Raw genomic sequence first — 24,606 nt, 5'->3', positions numbered from 1 at the left:
CATTACATCCGTAGTGGTTTAGCACTACCATAGAGAATGAATGGGAAACGTTTTAGGGCCGTTTAGGAGCGGTCGATTTGAGCACGGAAAGCCAGGTGATTCTTCATTCATTCATTTATTTATTTACATTCGGTAAAGTTCTTGGTAGTCCTAGCAATTGGGGAACCGTCCAATCATAGAAGGCGATACATAAAGTGTAACGACGAATCTCATTGGTCATTAAGTGCTATACAAGCATTGGTGGTTCAGTGGTAGAATTCTCGCCTGCCACGCGGGAGGCCCGGGTTCGATTCCCGGCCAATGCAACACTTTTTTTTTCTCCGTATCTGCTATTTGATTTTGTATTTACACAATTCACATTATTTATTAATTTATATAATATTACACACAGCTATTTGCTAGTTAATATGGATAATATAGTTTGTATGTAAGGCTTGTAGAAGTAATCAGACAGCATACTTATAGATACTATAGGTTGAATTCAAGTTTAAAGCCATCTCTAAACAGATCCCAGGTGAACTATCGCTTTAAGAATTGGAAAAAGTGTGTTAGTGTTTCTCCAGTTTCATTAATGTGGGTCTTAAATGTCATGTTTCTGTTTCCATAACAAGGCCTCTGTCAATGTTGATGTGGTCGATGTTGCTAAGAGAAAGTGTAAATAATGTCAAAACTGTGACGTGCCCCAGATTATTAGATTTGCCTGCAGAAATAACTTTTTAATATGTAAAACCTGTGTGTTATTTTCTGTAAAAGGCAAATATTTAAATTGTTTTTAAATAAACCATAAAAAAACATGATTTTCCTCAATGTCTATGTTGCGTCTGAAAGACTTTCTGGAAAGACATACAAATGGGTTACTTATTGTTCGTGGTAATTTGTTGCATTTACTGTGTTATGATTGTGTTGTTATGTAACTTATGATCAAATCCTCAAGGCTCTATGCCATTTTTCACAATTTCGTTCAAGCAGAGGCTGGTGTACTGTGACCCTGCTGCATTGTTCCTTTGTAAACACAGTCTACACTCTTTATCACGCTGAGGATGTCCAGAGACGGACTTGACTTAACGTTCAGGTTGATCGTTTACAAACAGCATGGCTTACGTCACTCTGTTTACTTTATGTGGTTGAAAAATTACGCAACCTTTGGAATCAGACTTCAGAGTGGAACTTTCCCACAACTCGCCCTCCCCCTGCAGGTGCATGTGATGTGTTTATGAATAGCCATGATGCTGACATCTAAGAAGTGCTCCGACAGGTGTGTCTCCACTCTCTGACATTGACTTTACTTGACATGACTGTACTTTCAACAGTACATACCGGCTGTCCTGGTGTTACATGTTAAACTAGATAATCCGTCGCCAGAAGGCAAAGACAGAAAAAAAGAGAAAAAGGGAATAAGTGGTCTTTGGTTAAATTCCATTAAAAAAATAGCAAATAAAGTAATGTATCTTTGCACCAGGACTTAATTTATCAATATTATTTCTGTGCGGAAAAAACAATATATCTCATTAATACATTTGTTTGATTTAAGGGTCAATGCTACTGTTTTGTTGTGAATAGTAGCACTTCCCAAACAGTGGAGTCCGAACAGAAAAAAATAAACACAACCCCAGAGCCGTGTGCTGCCTTCATGTTAATATTGTAAAACGAACTTCCCTGAACACAAACATTCGGTTTACCTGATAAATACCTCATTTAACAGTTACATTTTGTTGCACTTCGATTTTCAAAATGTCAAAATCATTCGAGCGAAACTGAATAAAATACAGTAATAGTAAAAATAAAAAGACAAAAGCCACTGTGCTTTTAATACGTATGTAGTCTGTGTAAATTCCGATTGAACAGTGAACGTTGCACTGGGGCGAGCAGATGCGCATGCGCAGTCGTTATGTTTGCATTCCTCCTCCTCCCCTCCAGAGACTGACAGCCCGTTAGCTGCTGTGCTGCTGCTCACCGGCAATGATACAGCAGACACGGACTCGTTGAGACGCCCCGGGATGGACTTATCGAGCAGTTTTTACCGCTGCAAACACGGGTATTATTCAGAGACAACTGACTATTGACAACAGAGGGAGTATATCACCCGTTGTTTTTTTTTGTTTTCGGGGGAAGGAGACGCGACGTCCGTGAGAGGAATGGATGCGATGACTGCTTTCCTGCGACATTCACCGGCCAGCTACGGAGCTTCCACATCCACCTGGAAAACTGCTTGATCTCACCCAGGCTAGAGAGGGGTTTGTGTGAACTTAAAACACTACGATTCATGGGACTTGTGTTTTAAGCAGTGGACGGAATATCAAGTTAGAAGAACGTGGCTAATTGCTACTGGCGACCCAATACACCTTCAAGCAAAGCAGCAGCTAGCCGAAATCCTCATTCTAACTTTATTTTCTCCACAGAAAACAGTGGTGTGTATATTTTTGAAAGAGGATTAATATTTGATCTGAAGAGGAGGACATTGTTATTAAGTCCGCGTTGTTGCGTAATTACACCGCTGAACATTTAGCTTGGTATGTAAAGGATATAAATCATCTGTCTTCTCACGTATGGCTCGGTAGTATCGCGGTACTGCGGCTGACCCAGCTAGCTAGCATCTGTGTTAGCTACTAGGTAGCGCGAACTGCAACCAGTAACTCCTTGGTTTTTTATATAAAACAGGAAAAACCCGCAAAGATGCATAACCAGGACTTTTCCGGTGACTCGCCTGGAGCCGGGGGTCGGAAAACTGCTTTCCACTACAGGAGGGGAAGCAGCGGTGCGTCGGCCTCGTCCGCAGCTGGTGGCACTGGAGCCCACACGGCTGACGATAGCCAAACTCAGACTGGATCCTCGTCTCCAGCACTCCACCACGAGCCCCAGTCCCAAGTGTCTGGCGCCCAGGTGAAGAAGAAGAGTGGCTTCCAAATAACAAGTGTCACTTCAGCTCAAATCAACGTGAGCAGCAACAACAGTTTAGCAGATGACACTGAGAGCTACGATGACCTGGATGAGTCACATACTGAAGACCTCTCCTCCTCTGATATGCTGGATGTTTCCATGTCCAGGGCGACAGACACAGGTGTGCCTGAAAGAAGCTCCTCTGATGACACACTGAACAGTCTTCACGGGGTCGACACACCCGGGATTGTGTCGCCCAACGAGCCCCTTCACCCTCATTCCACCCCTCAGGCTTCTCAGCACACGTCTATGGTAAATGGGACCATGCATCATTATTATCCCCAGCAACACAGCCAGACCCACCATCATCACTCTGACAGTTTGGGAGGTGAATCAGCACTTCCCATTGCTCCCTTGGCGAGCTCCAGTCCAGCTCTGGCCTCCAAAAGTGGGGCTAGCAGGTCCCAAAGGACACCATTGTTGGATAATACAAAACCTGCAGGTGGGACAACTCAACCCTCAGCCCATATTGTTGGTGTGGGAGCCACTGATGCAAATCCACAGGGTAGTCTGAATGTTTCTAATGCTACTCTTATTGCTGGGGCTGCAGTTCCTCCCCCAGGGTCTGCAGGTTTTGACAACACTAGTCTGAGTGGGCAAGTAGCTTCTGGTGGAGGAGGAACAGGCCCGTCCATTCAAGCCCAACAACCCCAAACCCATGCAGCTACTGGCTCTCGTTTTAGGGTGGTCAAACTAGACACAAACTCTGAGCCCTTCCGGAAAGGTAGATGGACATGTACAGAGTTTTATGAGAAGGAGATTCCTCCTCCAGCTACGTCTGATGCACTGAAAGGTGCAGATTTGGCAGCGGAGACTGAGGCAGGTTCTACTGGGATTAGTCCAAGTGTACCTGCTGTGCAGCCACCACACACACTACAGCCTTATCAGCAACTGACACTGGACTTTAAAAGTCCACAATCCATACAGAGCCCACCACAGGGACTGACTTATGTTTCACCGCAGGAGGTTGTCAGTGGAGCTCACATGCCAAAACCAGTGGCCCCTGTCACTCTCCCTACAGCAACACCACAGGCAGGCGGAAGTCAGTCTCTACCTGGAATATCCCATCAGTTTCCATATGCTGTGGATCCCCATGCTGGGGTCATAAACCCGGGAAGTGTCCGTCAACCAGACTTCATCCAGCCCACTGCTCCTTTCCAGACTCAGGTCCAGCATCCTCCACTACATCTCACTACAGGAATCTCCATAGTACCAGTGCCAAGGGTCATGGCACAGCCGTCGGTCAGCATTACTCAGCAGCTGTCCCATCAAGGTCAGCCTACTTCTGCAGCTCCAGCAAGCTTTGCTGTAGGACAACCACAGACCCTCCAATCTCAGCCCCTATCCCACCCACTCTCCACGGCCACAGTTCCAGTAGTGCCCAGCCATGGGGCCACCTACATGCCTCTGACAGCACTGAAAGCTGATCTCCAGCCCCTTCTCACACCAGGCACGACCCTCGCCCAGGTCTCCTCTAAATCTTCCCAGCTGGAGGACGCCCAGAAGCTTTTGCTCCAGCACCAAGGCCTGCTGGCTCTGCCCAGGCTGACAGGGGCAGCAGGCGGAGCGGGAGCATCCGAGGTCAGCGGTGCTGCTGGGACACTGGCCCACATGGGGATGTCAGCTGAGGCCAGCGCCTTCATGGCTGCTGCCGCTGCAGGCCTCAGGAGTCAGCATGCTGAAGGAGAGGACGACAGGTAAGAGTAGTGTAACTGACAGTTAAGATGCAAAAAATGATCAGTTGTGTCACAATCTGTTAAAATATGATTTATTTTGACCATATTGTGATGCTCCAATGCATAATGTTGATTTTGAAGACGAAATGGGAAAAATACATACATGTTTGCATATCACATGACAAAGAAACCAAGCATGCATTACATTGTCTGGTTCTGGTTGAGTTAAATGTTTATGTTCATTTACACGTGTGTGATCATTTGTCACCTGCAATAAACCGTCAGAGGACAGTAGGAGATAAACAGCTCACTGAAAATTGACATTGCACAAATGCCAGTGACTGGAATAGAAGCAGTAGAGCTGAGTCACAGAGGAAGCTGGTGACTCGGCAGATGCACTGACCCGGTTCGACCCCCACCCATCACACGTCCACTACGTCCCTGTACGGTTTAAATTCTCTTGTTAGACACTGTAGCTGTGGATTTCAACAACACTTGACCCCAGGAAAGTGCAAGTTTACTGTATGTCGGCAGTTTCTCAGTCCTATGGCTTTGGTAGTTTTGCTGCATAAGTGGTTGCGGCAGTTGTTGGTACTCTGAAAAAAGCTCTAGAGAGAAAATATGTTCCATTGTGGAGATGAGTTGCTTAAATGTGACAAACAAAAATGACAATATGTGGATATTATATCCATATCGTACACATGAGACAAGATATGGTCTTAGATTTTGTATATTGTCATATCGTGATGAGGTATCTTTTATGAGTTTTCCTGGTTTTAAAGGCTGTTGCATTCATCCATCCATGCATTATCTACCGCTTTATCCTCCACCGGAGGGTCACGGGGGGTGCTGTGCCTATCTCAGCTGACATAGGGCGATAGGCGGTGTACACCCTGGACAGTTTGCCAGTCCATCGCAGGGCCACATCTGTTGCATTCATAATCTTAATACTTATTATCTTGAATAAATTAGTGAAATGCACTAAATATTCTGTATTCTCAAAACTCACTTATTTAGTTTTAAGTACTTGTGTCATGGAAAATTTTGACCATATTTATTTTTAGGCAATGTCATTATTTGTAACGTATATTGTGTTTAAAAAAAATTACAAAATAAACATGTATATATATATGTGTATATATATATATATACACATATATATATATATATATGTGTATATATATATACATATACATATACATATACATATACATATACATATGTATATGTATATGTATATGTATATATATACATATATATATATATATATCACAATCTGTTGCAGTTGGCTACAAATGCCAGCTTTATTCCAGACAAAATGACAAATGCATTCTGTAAATCAGAACTAAAATGAAGAAAAATAGTTTTTCTGTAGCTGCAGGCAGTAAATAGTCAACTCGTGTGTGCATTTTCAGCTGTTGGGATACAAAAAAAAACATGACGGAATGCTGTAACAGCTAGATTATAGTTGGTGCCTTAGTCATACTCGGCTGCAGACAGTGGTGGCTTTTGATAGCGTTCCCTGGCACCCGATCATGGCACTGCCTGTGTGTTACATGGCATCTTCATGCTGCCCTCGTTGAGTGTGTTTCTGTCTGTTCTCTTGTGGTGAATCTTTGTTTATAGTAACGGTCGTCAAACCATGGCTGCTGTGTGACTATCACTGTCCCTGCCTTACTTCTCTTTTAATATTTTTTTCATATACGTCTCCTTTTTCTCACCCACTCTGTCTGCACGCCTGTCAGTTGTCCAAAGTCCTCTCCTCTTCCCCTTTCTCTCGGACAATAGCCCTGCCTTGTCCTCCCACCCTTAAAATAGCCACGTCCTCTCCCTGCAGACACGCTAACAGTTCCCAGTCTTGTGTAATCATCGTTTGCACTGATGTACAGTATTTCATAGTGGGCTTGAGAAAGAACAGAGTGCACGGACTGGTGAACAGCCAGTACCCCCACAGGCTCTCCAGTTACATCACCTGTATCAATAGTGACAAACAGGTTGTACTCGCATAAGCTTACTTCAAAGCACCTGTCCATTTACAATTAGGTCACCTGAGACCGTTAATAATATCAAATCTAATTGTCCATGATATTGTACATCAAGTTCTACCTAGACTAGAAGCTCCTCTAATGTAACACATGTCAGGATGATTTAAACGCTTCAATCCACGTGTGCATGACTGTTCGGGTATGTCGTAAAAGCGCCGATGCTAGGGTGTGTCGGCACTCGGTCGTTTCCATTCACCTGCTTGCCGTAACTTACTGTATGCCACAGCGAGAGGATCCGCAGAGGACAGAGGACGGTGATATTCCCCTGGTGCTTTTGTCGAGTCCTTGTGCTTCCCTGGGTGAAATTTCAGCCCTGCCGGTGCTTACGTAATGGCTCGATACTCGCATGACTTTGAAAAAACATACTTTTGCAGTATATTTCACACGTGCCACACGAGCTTTGCCTGTTTCTAACGGCACTAAACGGCACTATGGAGTGATATGACCTTGCTCACAGGCTGTGGAGAACCAATATGCTGTTTGTAGCCTTATAAGAAACTGTTCAATAACAATGTAAACAAGTAAAAAAGGTATTTATTACTTGAAATTAAAATGTGAGCTGTGTGTGCTCATTTGCTGAAGCGGTTATATGAATTTCACAGCCAAGTAGATTCAAAAGAATCATAGTACACTACAGTAATGGTGCACTTTGTAGTTCAATTAATACGTCTGATATCCTTTGGAACCATAAAACGTAGAAGTGCAATGCCATTGTATTATTTATAACCCCTGCATGTTTTGCTGCCGTATCAAAGCACTTGAGTTGAGTTCAGACATACCGAGCTGTCACAGTGATGAGTAATGATCATCACTATAATCAATCAGTCAAGACCACTTATATTGACAGGAACTCAAAAGACGATGTAAGATAGCGATGATGAATTTGTCGATTTGAGTGTTTTTCTTTAATAATTAAAATCTGATTTATCAGCATCTCAAATGATTAAATGACACCGGATGAATCGATTATAGAAATAATATGAGTGCCTGTACTGTACTGTCTGGCCAGTACACACTGTTATAGACGTGTATGTGTCTGTTCAGCTTAAAAACAAGTCATTTAATACTGTTTTGAAGCGTGTTTGTTTTACAAATCTTACAACAGTTGTGTTATGACTTCAGTAAGTTATTAGTCACAGGTTAGAGCTTCTTTTATTTTGGTTTTCACAAGAGTTTGTTGTTAATACTTTACATTTTTAAGCTCTTTCTTCCAAACTAAGATTTGATCCTGTCGATCCCTTCGTGGCTTTGTGGGTTTTTAGTGTTGGTATGAGAATGAAAAGTCTGCTTTAATGTGGTTCTTCACTCTGTGTCGGTCATAAATTAGTTTTAGTGATAATAAGCTGCCTGTCACTGTAGCTATGCTGGTCTCCAAAATGGAGGTTCTTACAGGTAGATGAATCTCGCAGCTGCTACAGTAAGACAGAGCTCTGATTTCACTGGCCAAAGGAAAGTTGTTGCACTTTTATTATATTCTTATATAAGATATAGGTTGTTCACTGGTCATATCAGATTATAAGAAATCCACTTGTGAACACGTTCTGTGTTCTATGACATTTAAAAGAAGAAAAAAAATAGCAATACATATATTTTGATCGATACACTCTTAGAAATAAAAGTACTAAGTAGAACCATATGAGGTTCTTCGGCTTGTCCTCATAGGAGAACCCTTTTAAAACCCTTATTTCTAAGAGTGTAGAGAGCTAAAGGGGTTTACAATTTCGGTGTAAATACCACGTTAGCAACAATTTATATCTTTAAATTCCCGTCCTTGCGTTAGAGTTTGACAATCTTGTTTTGAATGAATAACCATGCAAATATTGTTTTATTGAAAATTTGCAGTTGGATATTTTCAGGGACGCAACTCACGATTATCTTAAAAAATCAATGAATCTGTTCTTTCCCAAACCTTGAAATATTGATGTTCTCAAATGTCTTGTTTTTTCCAAAACATTACTTGGTTTTAATGTTCGAGAAAACTTGTTTTAATTACAAAAAACAAGATCAATAGTTGACTCGGCCAACAAACCCTTGCATGTTTTCAGTGTAAATGATATAGTGGAGTAAAGGTGGTGCAGAGAAAACGCTCGCTCCCTCTGTGTTTGTGTGTGTTGTAATCCAAGATTCTTTGTTCTGAACCCCGCACATGTGTTTGTTCATGTATGTGCGCGAAACCGTTGGCCCTCCCTGTTTCCCTCGTGTCTTCCACACCCGTTGCCTGACCGCCGCGATGCTGTTCAACTGGAAACTCTGCGGCTACACACCCAGGCATTTTTAATACAGCACATGCACACATTTACACAGCAGTCCCGCATGTTTGCTCTGGCAGTGATGAGAGAACACATGGATACGATGTCATACCTCACTGCTGAGAACCATAGCTTATTTGAACACACTATTGTACAGTACAAATGTCCTAGAGCGTAGGAGACGGAACAGATTTTTACTCACACGTGTATCATTCTGTCCGTTCACATCATTTCTAAACTTCTGCATTTAGAAAAGATAACCTGTTTTGCACTCACTATAGTCGATGTGTCATAGTTTGGAATGAGTTGCTTCTAATATCTTGGGTGTTGCCTCCTGTTTGTCAACAGCAGTTAATCAAAGGTGACTGTAAAATGAATGCCTCACTCGACGGATGTTTTAACAGACTCTTTCTCTTCTTTGGGTGTCAGACTCCTGTTTCTCCACAAGGTGGCAGTCTTGGTTCACGTATCACATGCTTTAACAGTTGTTTATATAATCACAACATGCTTTGAGAATCGCTGACCCTAAAATGTGCCTCTCAGCACAAGTGGAAATGTCCGTCCAGCACACGATTAGTGATACTAGAACATATGAATGGCTTTGCATCTGCTCTGTGCTTAAACACTGCTGTCAGTGTTGTTTGTATATGATATCAGAGAGGTTACTGGCTCTATAGGAGGTGATGTAATCAGTTTTCCCTCTTAATCTGTCTGAATTACAAAGGGATGAATGAAAAGATTCAGCACATTTTACATCAGCAAGTAAGATATTAATGTGGTGTCTCGCAGAATTTCAAAGTAAAAGTATTAAAACATTAATGATGCAAAAGGAAAAAACTGATATCTAAAAGTAAGTAAATATGTAATTTAATGTTGAATGTAATACATTTAATGTAATCATTTTAATCAAATGTCTCATATTACTATTATAAAAATATTGCTAGCAAATATAATTAGTATTATATTCTGTCTATAATCTATCTCAATCTGTGAGGATTTTTTTTCTTTTCTTTCGACTCATAAACGACTTGTCAGCTGTTAATTTTGTATGATTAATCTGTGTTTTAACACCCATATTAGTCTAAATCAATTTTCATAAAGAGGCTCTTTGATTCCACTGAATCATTTGTGAAAAATATATAATTGCTGATATAAATACCAAACTCTTTTTAGTCGCAGCCCTATATTGCTGCACGTCAGTGGTCTGACGTTTATTATTTACACATAATCACATGTGGATTCATTTATTTATTGGTTTAATTGTCAGGGATATCATTTATTTAAGATAAAAGGAGTGATCTGGCTTTTCCTCCATTCCTAAACTGCATCTTTGTGATGTGTGTGTGTGTGGATCTTGACACAGCCAGATTTAGGCAGTCAGGGTGGGGTGTTTTTTGTTTTTTTGCGTGGGGGGGGGGGGGGGGGGGACAAACTTGTGTCACGTTCATCCGCCTTGTGCTTCTACGGGGAGCTGCGCATTCTTGAAGCGAGTGTCTCAAGCCAGAGGAGGATGTAATTAATATGTGTCTGTGCATGTCGCCTGTTATCCTCAGTCGATCGGTGTTTACAAGCTCATCTGTGAGTGTGGTTTATTAGCATGTGTGTGCTGTGAAATGGTAGGGGGGGTTTTTAATAGTGCATATCTGCGTTTCCCCTTCAGGCTTTTACACTAGCGAGGGTGGGGGGAAAAAAAGAATAAGTGAAGACGAGGGGAGAGGCAGATCTTCTGGTTTTAACTGCTTCTGCCGTAATCGCTCTTCTGACACGTTTACTGTCAATTTTGTTTCCCTTCGACATGCTGTCGCCCCCTCTGGCTTCCCTCACATTCACCTTGTGAGTTTTTAGCGTTTTTGATGCCCCGGAAAGGAACATGATGATCTTTTCACATCATGTACCTGAAACTTTAAACCAGATTTTGTGCTTTCTGTGCCATATAAGAAGCACATAAAAAAAAAAAACACGGAATTCTATAGGGATGTTGGGTAAACAGAGGAGAGGGTGCAAACAAGGTTTCCTGTTAGTTGTCTCCATTGTTGTATTATGCTTATTCCTGGGTGGTTAAAATGAAAGTAATCTGATGCTTTGCTGAAGGTCTCTTTTGTTTGTTTTCTCCGAGGAGTGGTCACAGGTTTAGACTGACTCAGTCCTCAAGGACCCAAATCTCTTCATATTTTTGTTTTATGAAGTAAAATATGAATCATCTTAGAGTTAGAGTTGAAGATAAAATATGTATCTGTTATCTGCCACGAAAAGATCTTTCCTTTCAACTCACACGCCGTAACGTGACTCCAAGGAACAATATTTAAACTCTCCAACAGCGACACTTCTCGTGAAGGGGGGAATGGTAAGAATTCCGCGTAAAAAGCCAGCTCTTATCGTTTAGCGTCGGAGTCTGGACTCTTCCCCACTGTGGGAACACACATTCACATTCCCACATGAAGCTGCACAGAGCCTCCAGCTAATTTTCTCAACAGCTGCTGAGAAGACTCGCTGTTTCGAGAAACTTATGGCGCTTTTCCATTAGGGATAGTACCTTGTATCCGGTGCTTTTTTGGCACCTGGTCTGGCGATCGCTGGAAGAGTCATGAGCGCTATGTCCGACACAGGAATGAAACCAAACAATGCCAAAGTGTAGATATGCTGAAGAGATGTGAAAATCCTGAAAACATGCGTTTATCTCCAATATTATTATTACAAATCTTTTTTTTAATTAACCGATTTGTAATGATTCAGTTCCCCCCGAAAATAACTGCTTAGCTCATCGCTAATGTGTGTGTTCTGTAAAACACCGTCACAGCGTTTCCGACGACCCCACCCACGTTGACGAGGTATGATAGTAATGGAAAACGAGACGTGACTGATACCAAACCTGAGTAGTGTGAGAACTGTACAAAGACAGTCCAGCTTCAAGTGCCTGGGGGGGGGGGGCTCACTACTGCAGTGTGATGTTTCCATGTTTTAAGCTTGTGTAATATCTGACTGTGTATATATATTTATTTTGCGGCTTGGATTAGAGTTAGACCCCGTGTCACACAGACGAATGATTTCCGTGTGACGACGGCGCTTTTGCAGCCACAAATAGTTGCATGAAGATGCCTGTTGCCAGTTTGTGAGTCATGAAGCAGAAGGAGATGATTTGTGTGTTTATTTTAGGCATATTTCTTGTAGTCTTTCGATCTCCCCTATTCTTTGTGGACAAATTCCATGCAGTTTTGTCTCGAAATCAAGCGATATTGGTTGTTCTGTGAATGTTGTTCATATACGATGCTGCGGTCCCAGGTTTGAACCCCCAGTCTGCTCCAGGACGTTTTGTGTGTTGGGTTTGCATGTTCTTTGTGTTTGTGTGGGCTTGTGGGTTTTCTCTGGGTGTTCTGGTGGTTGCCTCCCACCATCAAAACATGTGTTCGGATAATACAAGGTACTAACTGGAGTTGGTGCTCACTCCCTTGCGATTGATGTAAATATTCCATGGTAGTCTCGGCAAATGCCCGCAGCTCCTCAGTTAGTTACGCATTGTTAATCTGTCTTTTTTTACTGTAGCATTTATTTGCCCAGACTGTGTCCAACGTTCATAACTAGCTAAAAATGCAATTGTGAACCCCGACTGAAAGTACGTGAAACTTCTTGTGGGCATTTCTTGTTATTTTTTTATCTGTTTTTGCCACACAGCACTTCTGTTTGAAGGTGTTGTGCTTTACTCGCCCAGTGTGCTTCGTCTCTTGAAGTTGTGGTGACGAGAACAGTGAATTAATTTAATTTGAAATAAACTTGAATTTTTCAATCAAAAATAATAATCTTCAAGTACACGAGTGTGCATACATCTGATGTCACATGCTGCTAAACGTAGCCTAAATATAATTTCTCTGTGCAGTTTGTTTTTAACTAATTGCTTTTGGAAATTGCATTTTTTTTCTAGGTTAGTGATAAAAAAAAAATTCTGCTCCACATTAACTGATCCTGACAGAAGTTCAGGCAGCATCTGTTCATATTATTCTCTATTTTTATCCTTATAAAAGATGTCCGCCTTTTGAAAGCTACCGTAATTCCTCATCCATCAGAAGGAAGCATGTGTGCACTGTTGATGTTGAGCTGCCCTCTCCCTCTCTCATGGTCCATATGGCTCAGACTAGATGAAGTGGTTATGTAATGTATGCTTTGCGGAGGCTGATGCTCTTACGCGCTATAGAAGCAGCTCTGTGATGTTTCACCTGCTCATTGTTTTGTCCATGATTGAGGTTTAGATTATCCTCAGAAGATAGGAGGATATGCTTAATTGCCATGTTGCTACACTTGAAAATTATAGCTTAAAAACAGAAGAAGTGTTGGATCCTCGTATCTTTTATTTTTTTTTATCTCTCTCTCTCTAAATTTGGAAAGTAAAAAAGGCACTTCCACTGCTTAAGTGAAGTGTTTGTGTGGCTGTGTTAGATCTGGCTTTGCTTAAATGCCAGTGTTTAAAAGGCTCCCAAACCGGATCCTGCCAGTCCTGCAGCAGCAGCCACACAAAGGAGATGATGCACAGACGCATTGAGAGCTCTGTCTCCGTGTTGTTTGAGGGCAGCGAGCAAACTGAGAGGAAAAATGGCAAAGATCTCGGATCAAATAAACATTATTTGTGGAGGGATAAAATAAAATTCAGCAAGTGTTTACTTTTGCTTCTTCTTAAAAAAAAAAAAAAAAAAAAAGAGCTGATTGCTTCCAGTTGTGTAGTTTGACTTAAATGGATGCGGGTATGTTCCAAGTCACACAACCAATTGCTTTGTAATGTCCCATTGTTTTATATTTCCACATAATCTGCAGTTGTGGCCCGAGTTCTGGATCCTTTTCAGGACCTCACACTGCTGCTCGAGCGAGCCCAGCTCTGCTTTCACTGGAAAAACCGCACAATAAAGCGAGGCGGAAACATTACTTGCACTCAGCTGGATGCTTTTGTGCGAGTGAGAGTGTGGATAAAGGGAGCTAAAGGGCAACAGCAGGAGGTGAGGAGGAGTCCCTAACTGTACAGCAAATAATACACCAGAAAAGCATTTATATTCCTGTTAGCGCTATTGATTTATTTGAACTGTTCTGGAACATCGAGCCACTGGAGCTTTGAGATACACACAGCAGCTGCAACGTTCAAACCGAGAACCGTGTTGTGTTAAATCTATATAATGAAGTTTTACAGTTATTGGCAGTGTTGTAGCTAGAAGGGATATACGAGTAAAAGTACAAGTATCTTACCAGAAAATGACTTTGGTAAGTCACCTTTTACAATACTACTTGAGTAAAAATAGAGCCGCGACTAACGATTATTTTCGTAATCGATTCATCTGTCGTTCATTTTCTCGATTAATTGTTTGGTCGTTAAAAAACGTTGATCAGTGTTTGTCAAACCTGGAAATGACCATGTTGTCGAATGCCTTGTCCACAAACCAAAATGATTCTTTGTTATGTGGAGCAAAGAATCGAAGAACATATTCACATTTAAGAAGCTAAAACAATCAGAAATCTTGTTTTAATCATGAAAAAATGTACTCTATTTACTGTACTTGAGTATCAGAAGTAATTTTCTGATATAAAATGTACTTCAATTTTAGAGGTTAAGTTGGTGGTCACTATTCAAAGACTAATTCAGTTACTATAATGGAATCGATAAATTGGTTTTGATGTTTTTATAGTGTTTTAAGTTAAGTTTTTTGTGATTTGGCAACATTTTCTGAGAGCAGAAGTGCGTCATTTGTAGTAATTAGCCGATTAATTAATAATTGAACAATGCATTGGGCCTCTACCTCGAAATGAAAACCGTCATTGACCAGTATGTTGTTATTGGTAGCATACGGAATTGTTTTATCCATATTAATATACTTTACCTATAACTTATAACAAGTTATAACTTCAAATTGACTTCAATGTTTACTGTATTTTTGTACATGTACATATACTGTATACATTAAGCTTTAGGATCGGGGTTAAGTCATATATGGGTCAGCCCCTCGTGTCACAAACAAGATTTACACAGACGTGGATACATAATGAATGAGAGCATCCCATCTGTGACATAAAGCTCGCTCACCATTGGCCGAGGCGGGTCCGCCGCACCTTCAGCGAACGTTTTCCTTCAGACCACTTCTGAGTCTTTTGTTCTGAAGTGAACATGCGCACACTGTGACCCCCCCACCGCCCGCCCACCTCCCAGACCTCTGGTACATAATGTACAGATATAGACTCGTGCGCCCAAACGTGCGTTATGTAAACTCGACGGCGCTTCAGCTCTTGTGCTTTCTCGACGTAGTGGAGACGTTCTCGGGGGTTTAGCGACTCGCGTCTGAGGGTGAAGAATAGAAGACGTGACCTTAACCCTAACGAGGTTAATAATGTCACTGTGTGCACAGAAGTGAATCCCACTTGCAGATGCTTTCCCGCCTGCCGCCATTTTGTGTTCATCACTGTATGTCATGTCTTCATTGTAGTGTGGGTGTTTTTTTGTTTTAACTTCTGTGTGCTTTCTGTCTACGTGGGAGCTTGTTTTTTTCTTCTTCTTCTTCTTCTTTCTCCAGCATGGAGATGCATGTGAGGCGTGATCCAGCGAGGATTCGTGTGTGTTCATGTGTGTCATGAGCAGTGACAAGCTCAGCTCCGAGGCATGCCTCGCCGCAATATTCATTCTCCGCGAGTTAGATTCTCTGCATGGCGAGAAAACGTGAGGGTGGGGAGGTGGATGTTTTGGGTGTTTTATTCAAGGCGTCGAGGGCAGCGGTTCTCAAACTTATTTTCCACGCACTCCAGTCTAAATTCCTCATTTCCACTCCGATCACATACCAACTGGTGGTACATGCATCACAGTTTGAGAACCATGGGCCGCATGGTGCGGTCACCATCACACACAATAGGACGGAACAAACACAAAAAACATTAAAATTAAACGTGGCTTATCAGGCCGTGAGCATGCTAACGGGGGTGTGTGGTCAAAAGTAGCTCATCCTATTGGATGGATCACCTTAATCTCCAGTGACAGTTTACGTAACAACAGAAGGGGAGGGGACATGACTCCTTATGCAGTGACATCACACATCCGCCGCCCTATAGCCCAATCGTCTGAGATTGTATATGTTTCGGGCTTAGTATAGGGTCAATCGGGAAGACGTAACGCACGGTCCACGCATGCACTCCCTCTCCCATCCCTGTCCTACTCGCAGCTCCATCCTGGTCTGATTTTTGGGCAGACTTCCTCTATGTGAAGCTCCACAGCCGAGGAGCAGAGGGTCGGGCCAAAGGCCACAGGTCAGGAGGACACAGTAGGGTGCAGTGGTTGTGTGTGTGTTTCTTTTTGAGGAGGGGTTTTTGGTTAAGAGTGGGCATCAATGAGAGCGAAGGGGCTGGTCGGGGCTGGAGGACGGCAGGGGAGTGAGACCATGGCCCTGAAGCTGCTCTTCTGGGAGCTGGAGAAGCATCTGAAGAGGTAACAATGCCCGTAGTGTTGTCATGGGCTCGTGGGGGGGGGGGGGCATGTTGGTGTGGAGGGTGCCAGGTCGACTTCAACAGCAGCAGCAGAAGTTAAACAAAGGTGCCTCCCAATTTGCTTTATTATGTCTGAGATGTGTGAGGTTGTGTTGATAAAGTGAGAGCCTCTCCGGTGCAACACGTCTACGTCACCTCGGAGTGTTCGATTCCCGCTCGCTCAGCTGCTCGTCGACGTATTCGAGGACACAATGTTCCTGCTTCTGTAAACGCGTGTTTGGCTCATGCCATTTGCTTTGAACATGTTTTCCCCCAACTTTGAGACAGAGATAGAATAGTTTTTTCCACTTTCAGTTGAATTTTCAGAATTTCCCATTTTGACTGCCAAATGAACACCATGTTCCTCATTTATTAGATAGTCGTTTTTTTGCATCAGCAGTGTGATACTTCTCCTTTAGGATGAAAACATCTTTCTAAACATTTATTTTAAGCTATTATTTTCCATTTCTCTCAAGTCACTCCACCTCCTTTGGTTCCCGATGTCTGTGGCCACATCCACAGAAGCTGAAGGAAGTGGAAAACACAACTAAGACAACTTAAATCTCCACATCACAGCTCTGACACTCAGTCTACTTCTTGTCCTTGATACTTGTACTTGTGATTGCTCCAGTCAGAGACAGATATAGCGCAGCTAAGGTGCTTAAAGCAGGGACAGGTGTCTGGAAGGCGCTCTTACGTACGTGCATTTCCTCACTTCCATTCAAAGTGAATGGAAGGTGTTGTATGGGGTCATTAAGCTCATACTATTTAAGGTTGTTCTTTGTTTTTTTGGAATCTTGGCCGCGACTGTTTACTCTTCATGTAGTTGCTTCTCTTTGTGTGTGGCTGTGTTGGTTTCCATAGCAACCACATCAGTCCACACCCACCAAAATCACATCACTATCCATACATTGATAAGTAATAATATAACAAATATTGGCTATAAAACTAAAGTACATTGGGTACATTATAGACAAGAATGAAGAAACATATTTCACTCATTTCACACATTAATATTCACGGGGTGTGGCTAATGTAAGGTAGCAGTGCAACTATATCACCTTTGACTATGTAATAAGTGTATTTAAAGCCTAAAATCATTCAAAAATATTTTTGTAAATTGCTAATTTAAACATGTTGAAGCTTACTGCGATTGATTTGATTTACTGAAATCAAATGACATTTATTTAACAATACAAAGGTGTTTTCTCACACTCCAGTCCCTCAGAGCAGATGTTTACATTTTCTTCATTTACTTCTGTTAAGCATTAGTGATTTGACCTGTTGTCACAGTTCTTTACGTCCCCTCACAGTGCTGAGGTCAGCATGTGCACAGGGTCAACTGGGGGACAATTGATTATGTTGTAAACTCCAATTACACCAAGTATGTTTTCGTATTTGCATTGTGGCCACCACTGGTTGTGAATGTAAGGGCCGATAGGTGGCGACATTGTACCACATTAGAGCTTTTGCAGGGATGACTGAAGTCTATATTTGTATTTTTTATTTTCAGAGCAAACAGACAGTTGGAGCTTAACGTAATGCGTTCAATGTTCTTTTTTTTTTTTTATAAGTTGGATATATTTTTTATTTTAGTTCCCGTGTTGTTGTTTTTGCTGCTTTTGTCTCCAGCGCACATTATGCTAATGAGCGCCAGGCTCAGCCAATCAGGCGCCGTTTATCCGGCATTACATTATGCAGAGGGCTGAAGCCGCAGCTCAGTGTCGTCTTTGTGTGCCGCGATCAGCAGCAGCAGCAGAGGCGCAGACAGAGGCATCCAGGCGTCGAGAATGCGACGTTTCTTCCGCTTCTCTACCGCTGGACTACCAGTGTGTGCCGCCGACCGGGCGCCTCTTGCAGCGGGCTTTTAAATGCACTAGCCGAGCATGAATTCCCATTGTTACACGGTGGCGATGGACCTTGGCGTTTGTCAACTGAGGAATTTCTCCATATCGTTTCTGTCCTCTGTGCTCGGGAAGGAGAGTGCATCAGTGCGGGTCGACAGTAGGTAAATGTCAGCTGTTTTTTTTTATTATTATTGCGTTTCCTTTTTCTTGGTTGGCAGATGTTAGGATTATTTATTTATTTATTTTATTTCTAGACATCACAGACGCTTTGTTTGCCTCCTCTGGTAGCGTTCCCCCGCACACACTCACTCACACGCACACACACTGCGGTATTCAGCAGATGTTGCATCAAAAAGAAAGAAACAACCAATAGATCCCATTTCTCTTCTTTTCTTAATCTTCCCCCTCTCCTCTTCTCGTCCTTCAGCTCTTCGGGTGCAAGTGTGGTGGCCATTGACAACAAAATCGAACAAGCAATGGTAAGCAATCATTTTTTTACCTCCTTGCATTGTGTTTTCTTTACACATTAAAACATGCGTTATATACATGTTATAAACATGCACACTTAACGTTATTTTGTTTTATCCTTATAAGAACATATTTAATAAAAAATGTTTAATTTAAGGTGAGAAATTTGGAGCAGAAAATGTTTCTCAAACCTGGAAATTATGACTGTTCTCAAATTGTTATTCCGTTTGAGTCATTTCTTTGTTAGATGGAGCAAAGAAAATATTCTCATTTATGAAGCTGACATGGTTTTTTTTTTTTAAAGAAAAACACTGTAAAGATCAATCGATCAAAATAGTGGATGGTTCGTTTTGTAATCCGTTAATAATCGAATAAATAGTTGCAGCCTTAGAATGAATGAATGAATGAATGAATGGATGGATGCTTCCTTTCCTTTCTAGGTGATATTGGAAGCAATTTTGCTTCTATAGTAATTATATAGCACATTCCATGCAAAGGTGCAACTAAATGTGCATTGCATGGACAAATAAAAACAAACACTTTTTTAAATTGAAAGAATCTATGTTTGTATAAACATGACAATAACATCCTCTATTAGTCCCACAAAGCGGGAAATTAGCATTAAAAATGCTTGTTTTCAGTCCGTTTTAATCTGCTGTTTTGATCTCAGTCGGTGGCCACATGCACCTGCTGGTGTGTGAATTAGGGGCAACAGCTTCCTGCTCTGTCACGATTTGGAACGATGACCTCAGGCCTGTTGGAAACTCGATGTGGGCCAGGCTAAGCTTCACACGCCATCCCTCCCTCCCTCCCTCTCATATACATGTAAACTCCCTCGCCCTCTCTCCAGCCATGTCCCTGTGTTGCTAGGCAAGCAGCGGCCTCCCCTTTTGCTCGGTATAAATAACTCGGCCCGTGATTGGCTCCTCCCACTCCGGTGCAGGAACATTTTGTTCCTGGGGCAGGGAGGAGGACGAGGAGGAGGAGTGAGGAAGGAGGGGGCGGGACTGTAGCGAAAGGGATGATGCTCAGATTATTAAATGCAAATCCTCCGCTTCTTTCAGCGTTATCACAAAGCTGCTTGTCTTTCTCCTTAACAGTGTTTTTATGTGTGTGGTTGTGTACTCATTTTCCCTCCTCACCCACACTGGGAACACCGACGTGCTTCTGTGAAGTGATTAATGATGCTCGTTCAGCATTCTCACGATAAAAGCAGGTTCTTTATGCTCACAGTCTCCTGTTAATTGATTACTAAAATATAATCTTCAACTATTTTGATCATGTTTTTCAGAATTTTCAGTGTCTTAAATGTGAATATTTTCTGATTTCTTTTGCTCCAAATCATTCAAACAGAATAATTTTGGCATAAAACAAACCCATTACTCCACGACTACATGGACACACTAGGGATGGGTAAAAATACAATGCTAATATTCAAACTCCTGTGCATGAGCGCTTGAGATGTCTGAGAGACTGACTTGAGTCGCACTCAAGTCGCACAAACAGAGACTTTAAACTCGACTTGCGATTCAAACTCAAAAGACTTTGACCATGGCGACAGCGAGTTCCCCGCTGCCATGTTTTGCACAATCCAGTTAGGAAGTTGAAAGGTTTATTATGCGTTTCTTCCGACAGCTGATGCATTTATATCCTGTACTGTATGGATCACAGAACTGCAATTTAACAATGCAGTGTTTGGGACAAACAAAGACTTGAGACCTTGACTTGAGCTCAAAGACTTGAGACTTCACTTGAGCTCAAAGACTTGAGACATTGACTTGAGCTCTAAGACTTGAGACATTGACTTGAGCTCAAAGACTTGGGTCTTCACTTGAGCTCAAAGACTTGAGACCTTGACTTGAGCTCAAAGACTTGAGACTTCACTTGAGCTCAAAGACTTGAGACATTGACTTGAGCTCTAAGACTTGAGACCTTGACTTGAGCTCAAAGACTTGAGATCTTGACTTGAGCTCAAAGACTTGAAACCTTGACTTGAGCTCAAAGACTTAAGACATTGACTTGAGCTCAAAGACTTGAGACCTTGACTGGAGCTCAAAGACGAGACCTTGACTGGAGCTCAAAGACTTGTGACTTGACTTGAGCTCAATTTTGAGCTAAGAGGAAGCAGTTAATGATATGCATTCAAAACCCTGGTAAATTCTATCACTTTTGTGGGATTTACAGCATGTTGAATTTAAAGAAGCATCTTCCAGGTGCATTCAAGAAACCTTGTAAACTTCAATACCTCTGCAAACACACATGAAGTCTGCCCATAGATCCTTGAAGCTGGAAAGAAGCTGTTGAATAATTTAGCTAATAACCATCATCATCATTTTGTCTTCAGGACCTGGTGAAGAGTCACCTGATGTACGCAGTGCGCGAGGAGGTGGAGGTGCTGAAGGAGCAGATCAAGGAGCTGATCGAGCGCAACACCCAGCTGGAGCAGGAGAACAACCTCCTGAAGAACCTCGCCAGCCCCGAGCAGATGGCCCAGTTCCAGGCACAGGTCCAGACCGGCGACTCCCCGACCGGCGCCGGCCAGCCTCCTGTCCTGCTCCCTGCTGGATCCACACAAGTCCTCCCCTCCACACAGATTCCCAGCTCATCCGCGTAATACATCGGGAACCCCCTGGCGAGGACGAAAGACGACGCTTAACTGTGAATTGACCGACTATGCCGCCGTCGTGAGGACACTTCAGCGTAACCACGAGACAAAAAAACAACATCAACAACTTTCACATGTTGCAAATATTGTTTAACTGAAAGACGCCGGAGTTGTGTTCGTGCATCTGCTTTGTCTCTGACTTTTATTACCTGCTTCAGACAATCGATGTCTTGCTGGTCGTTGTCGTGGTGATGTCGCCAAAAGATATTGACGGAGGAGGAGCTAACAAAGGTGTGGGCCAATCAGGAAGGCCCAGATCCTTCACAGTGTGACTTGTCGTGTTGCCCCACCCCCTTCCGCCTCAACCCAGCGCTGTCTTTCTGCACAGTTTTGTGTCTGTTTTTTTTTTTGTTTGTTTGCACTTTTTTTGACAGAGGACAAAAATTTAAAAATGTACGACGTCCCATCTGGAATGGGAGTCAAACGACGTTTTTTTCTTTTTCTGCTTCTCACCCCTCGCGTCATCCTGAGCTGAGGAGGAGGAGGAGTTAACTGAGGAAAAAAAAGAAAATATAATATATCCTGTGTCTTATCGTTTCTTATCTTGTCCCAGTTTCCTGTCACCGCCCCCTTTTTGAACGCAGCATTAAACATTTATGCAGGGAGTCTTATGTTTTTAACACAGAGGGGTTTTCTTTTTGTTGTTGTTTGTTTTCTGTTTATTGATGTGTAAAATGTCCCAGTGACGACGACGAAATAACGGAGAGAGTAATAAGTAGGACATGACTGTTTCTAGGTAGTGAACTTTGTAAATAATGAAAAAAAAAAAAAGTCAATGTTCATACTCTGCCAAGTGCCTGGTTTTTAACCATAGATACATATATGAGAGCTTTTTTTAGTTATTTGTATATAAAAAAATATATGTATATATAGATATATATATATCTATGGTTTTTTGCCAGGTTTTTGTACTACCTGTGATGTCATTACTCAGGGCGAGACCAGAAGAGGACGTCTTACCTCGTCACTACAGATGCTGTCTCTCCCGCAGGTGACACACAGCCTCGTACTGTACATGAACTCTCCTCCGCCGTCGCTGACTTCAAACTCACTCGCTCACGTAATCGGGACTGTTTTCATTTTGTGTTTTTTTCCGTTTCCTTACCATTATTAATTTCCTTTTTATGTCTTTTGTACAGCTAAGTGTTTTGAGTTGCTAGTCGTGCACAATAATGAGAAAAAAAGAAAGACGAGGAAAATAGAAAATGTCCATGTTTTGTGCATGTTCCTCAGCCCATCACAAATGTGACGTTCAGATTTGCACTAGACAGTTGCACCTCAAATAAAAGTGAAAAATGTAAAGAAAAGGAAAAAAAGACTGGTTTTCTTTCTACACACGCGTCTAAATCTGGACTGGTTTTCCTTTAAATTCTAACTTCAAGCTCTCAGAATTGTCCCTTATCAGAACAAATTCTAAACTCTAACTTTCTTATTTTCCCCCAGAATTACCCTCAATCTAAAAAACAAACAAACACATAAACTTTGATTTCAATCTCAGAACTATGGCTCTAATCGCCTCCAGATATGGACTTTAATCTAAAAAAAACAAGAAAAAAACAATCTCTTTCATCTCAAAATTATTCATATTTTCTTAAAATTCCAATTTAAAATACCAGAATTCTCTCTTTTCCCCTCAAAATACTGTTTTTAATCTCAGAATTACCCCCAGTCTAAACAAACTCAAAAACTCAGAATTATGGCTTTTATTTCAGAATTCAGTTTTTTTCATCCAGATACCGACTTTAATCTTCAAATATTAATAATTAAAATAATAACACATCACATTTCCCCTCACACTGTAATACCCTGTATAATAACTACACAATGATTGTGTGTATGGATATGGTAAATAATGCAATAATCTACAGGTTAACCATCAACTCTTCACAACACCAGTGTAAACACAGCTGCTCTCTAAATACATCGCAGTGAATGAACAGCGTGCTGTTGTTGTGACCCTGAGTTGACCCCTCACCCTCTCACCTCATCATACATACATGTATGCAAAGAGCAGAGCGGAGCTCATTGGTCAGAGATCACCGAGCCCCTTCAAGCTTTACCATGCTGGCCCCGCCCCCTTCTAGCTGCCTCACATGGGTCTGCACGCTCTTGGCGAGGATGCACAGCGATGTATGTAGGGCAATGTGACACTGTGCTGACCATTTAATATATGTATATATATATATTTATATATATGTGTGTGTGTGTGTTTATACATATGTATATAAATGTGTATATACACATACATATACATGTATATCTATGTATATATATATATATATATATATATATATATATACATATACATATATATACATATACATATATATACATATATATGTATATATATAGAAAGACAGGGCCAAAAGGAAAATGAAAAATGAATGAAATGACAATATAATAATATATCTATTTATTTATGTAATTTGTTGTCAGTATAATATTATTTCTTTAATTTTTTTTGACAGAAATAGAACTTTACTTTGAGGTTTCCCTTAATTAGCGACATAAATTAATTATAACTGTGTGTTGCTGCTTTATTTATTTACCTATATATTTACCTATATCTTTATGTTTTTTTCCCATATATGCATGGATAGAAGTATAAAGAAAATCTTTTATGTGATAAATAGAGTAGAGTAGTAGTATTTTATAGGTTTTTATGTATATAAATAACAAGCACCTTTTCTATACAAAACCTACATACATGTTTGATAGGATTTTATGTTAAAATGGGAAATAAACAAACACAAGTATAATAATGTGAGCATGTGAGTAAAATTATATAAGTAAAATTTATAAATAATATTATGTAACAAGATTCTTTTTGTATGTTATTGTTGTATGCGCACATCAAATCAAACCTAGCATTGTTCATGAATTGAAGTCAGTGCAGCAACAGCGTGAGGCTTTTTTTTTTTTTCCTACTCCAACCTTCAGTGTCCTGCAGCAAACTCTAATTAACTGTGTGGTCTTTGATGTGATCTATATATACAGTAAATGTGTCTGTGTGTGTGTGTCTAGGTCTCAGGTCAGTCTGATCCTGGGATTGCAGCCTCAGAGAGGCTAACAGGGATCAGACGCCTCGTGTCCAGATGGCACTTTCATTGACTCAAAAGGTGTTTTCTTCAACGTGGTCCGTCACCGGTACAGGATGTTCTGAGGCAGAGGGATCACACGTGGATTAACGTCGTCTATATTTGTGCTGCTGCCTGTGTTTGGACGCACGGAAGGTGTTAT

The 24,606-nt window shown here is 41.5% G+C and overlaps 1 protein-coding gene across 2 annotated transcripts; it reads left to right on the top strand.

Moving 5' to 3' along the window:
- Positions 1-1,999: 1,999 nt before the first annotated feature.
- Positions 2,000-22,637, top strand: LOC310924137 (TSC22 domain family protein 1). 2 transcript variants are annotated; one of them, XM_083885780.1, is made up of 3 exons: positions 2,000-4,634; positions 18,661-18,712; positions 21,046-22,637. In XM_083885780.1, exons 1-3 carry the CDS (start codon positions 2,674-2,676, stop codon positions 21,313-21,315), a joined length of 2,283 nt encoding a protein of 760 aa, XP_083741906.1. In that variant the 5' UTR covers positions 2,000-2,673; the 3' UTR covers positions 21,316-22,637. The 2 variants fall into 2 exon arrangements, with proteins under 2 accessions (XP_083741906.1, XP_083741907.1); XM_083885781.1 differs by lacking the exon at positions 2,000-4,634 and adding an exon at positions 18,131-18,394.
- Positions 22,638-24,606: the final 1,969 nt, after the last annotated feature.

This window comes from Microchirus variegatus (genome assembly GCF_963457635.1).
Source record: "Microchirus variegatus genome assembly, chromosome: 1".
Classification (NCBI taxonomy): domain Eukaryota; kingdom Metazoa; phylum Chordata; class Actinopteri; order Pleuronectiformes; family Soleidae; genus Microchirus; species Microchirus variegatus.
Note: the sequence above shows the minus strand (reverse complement) of the source record. Positions and strands in the feature narration are given on the sequence as shown.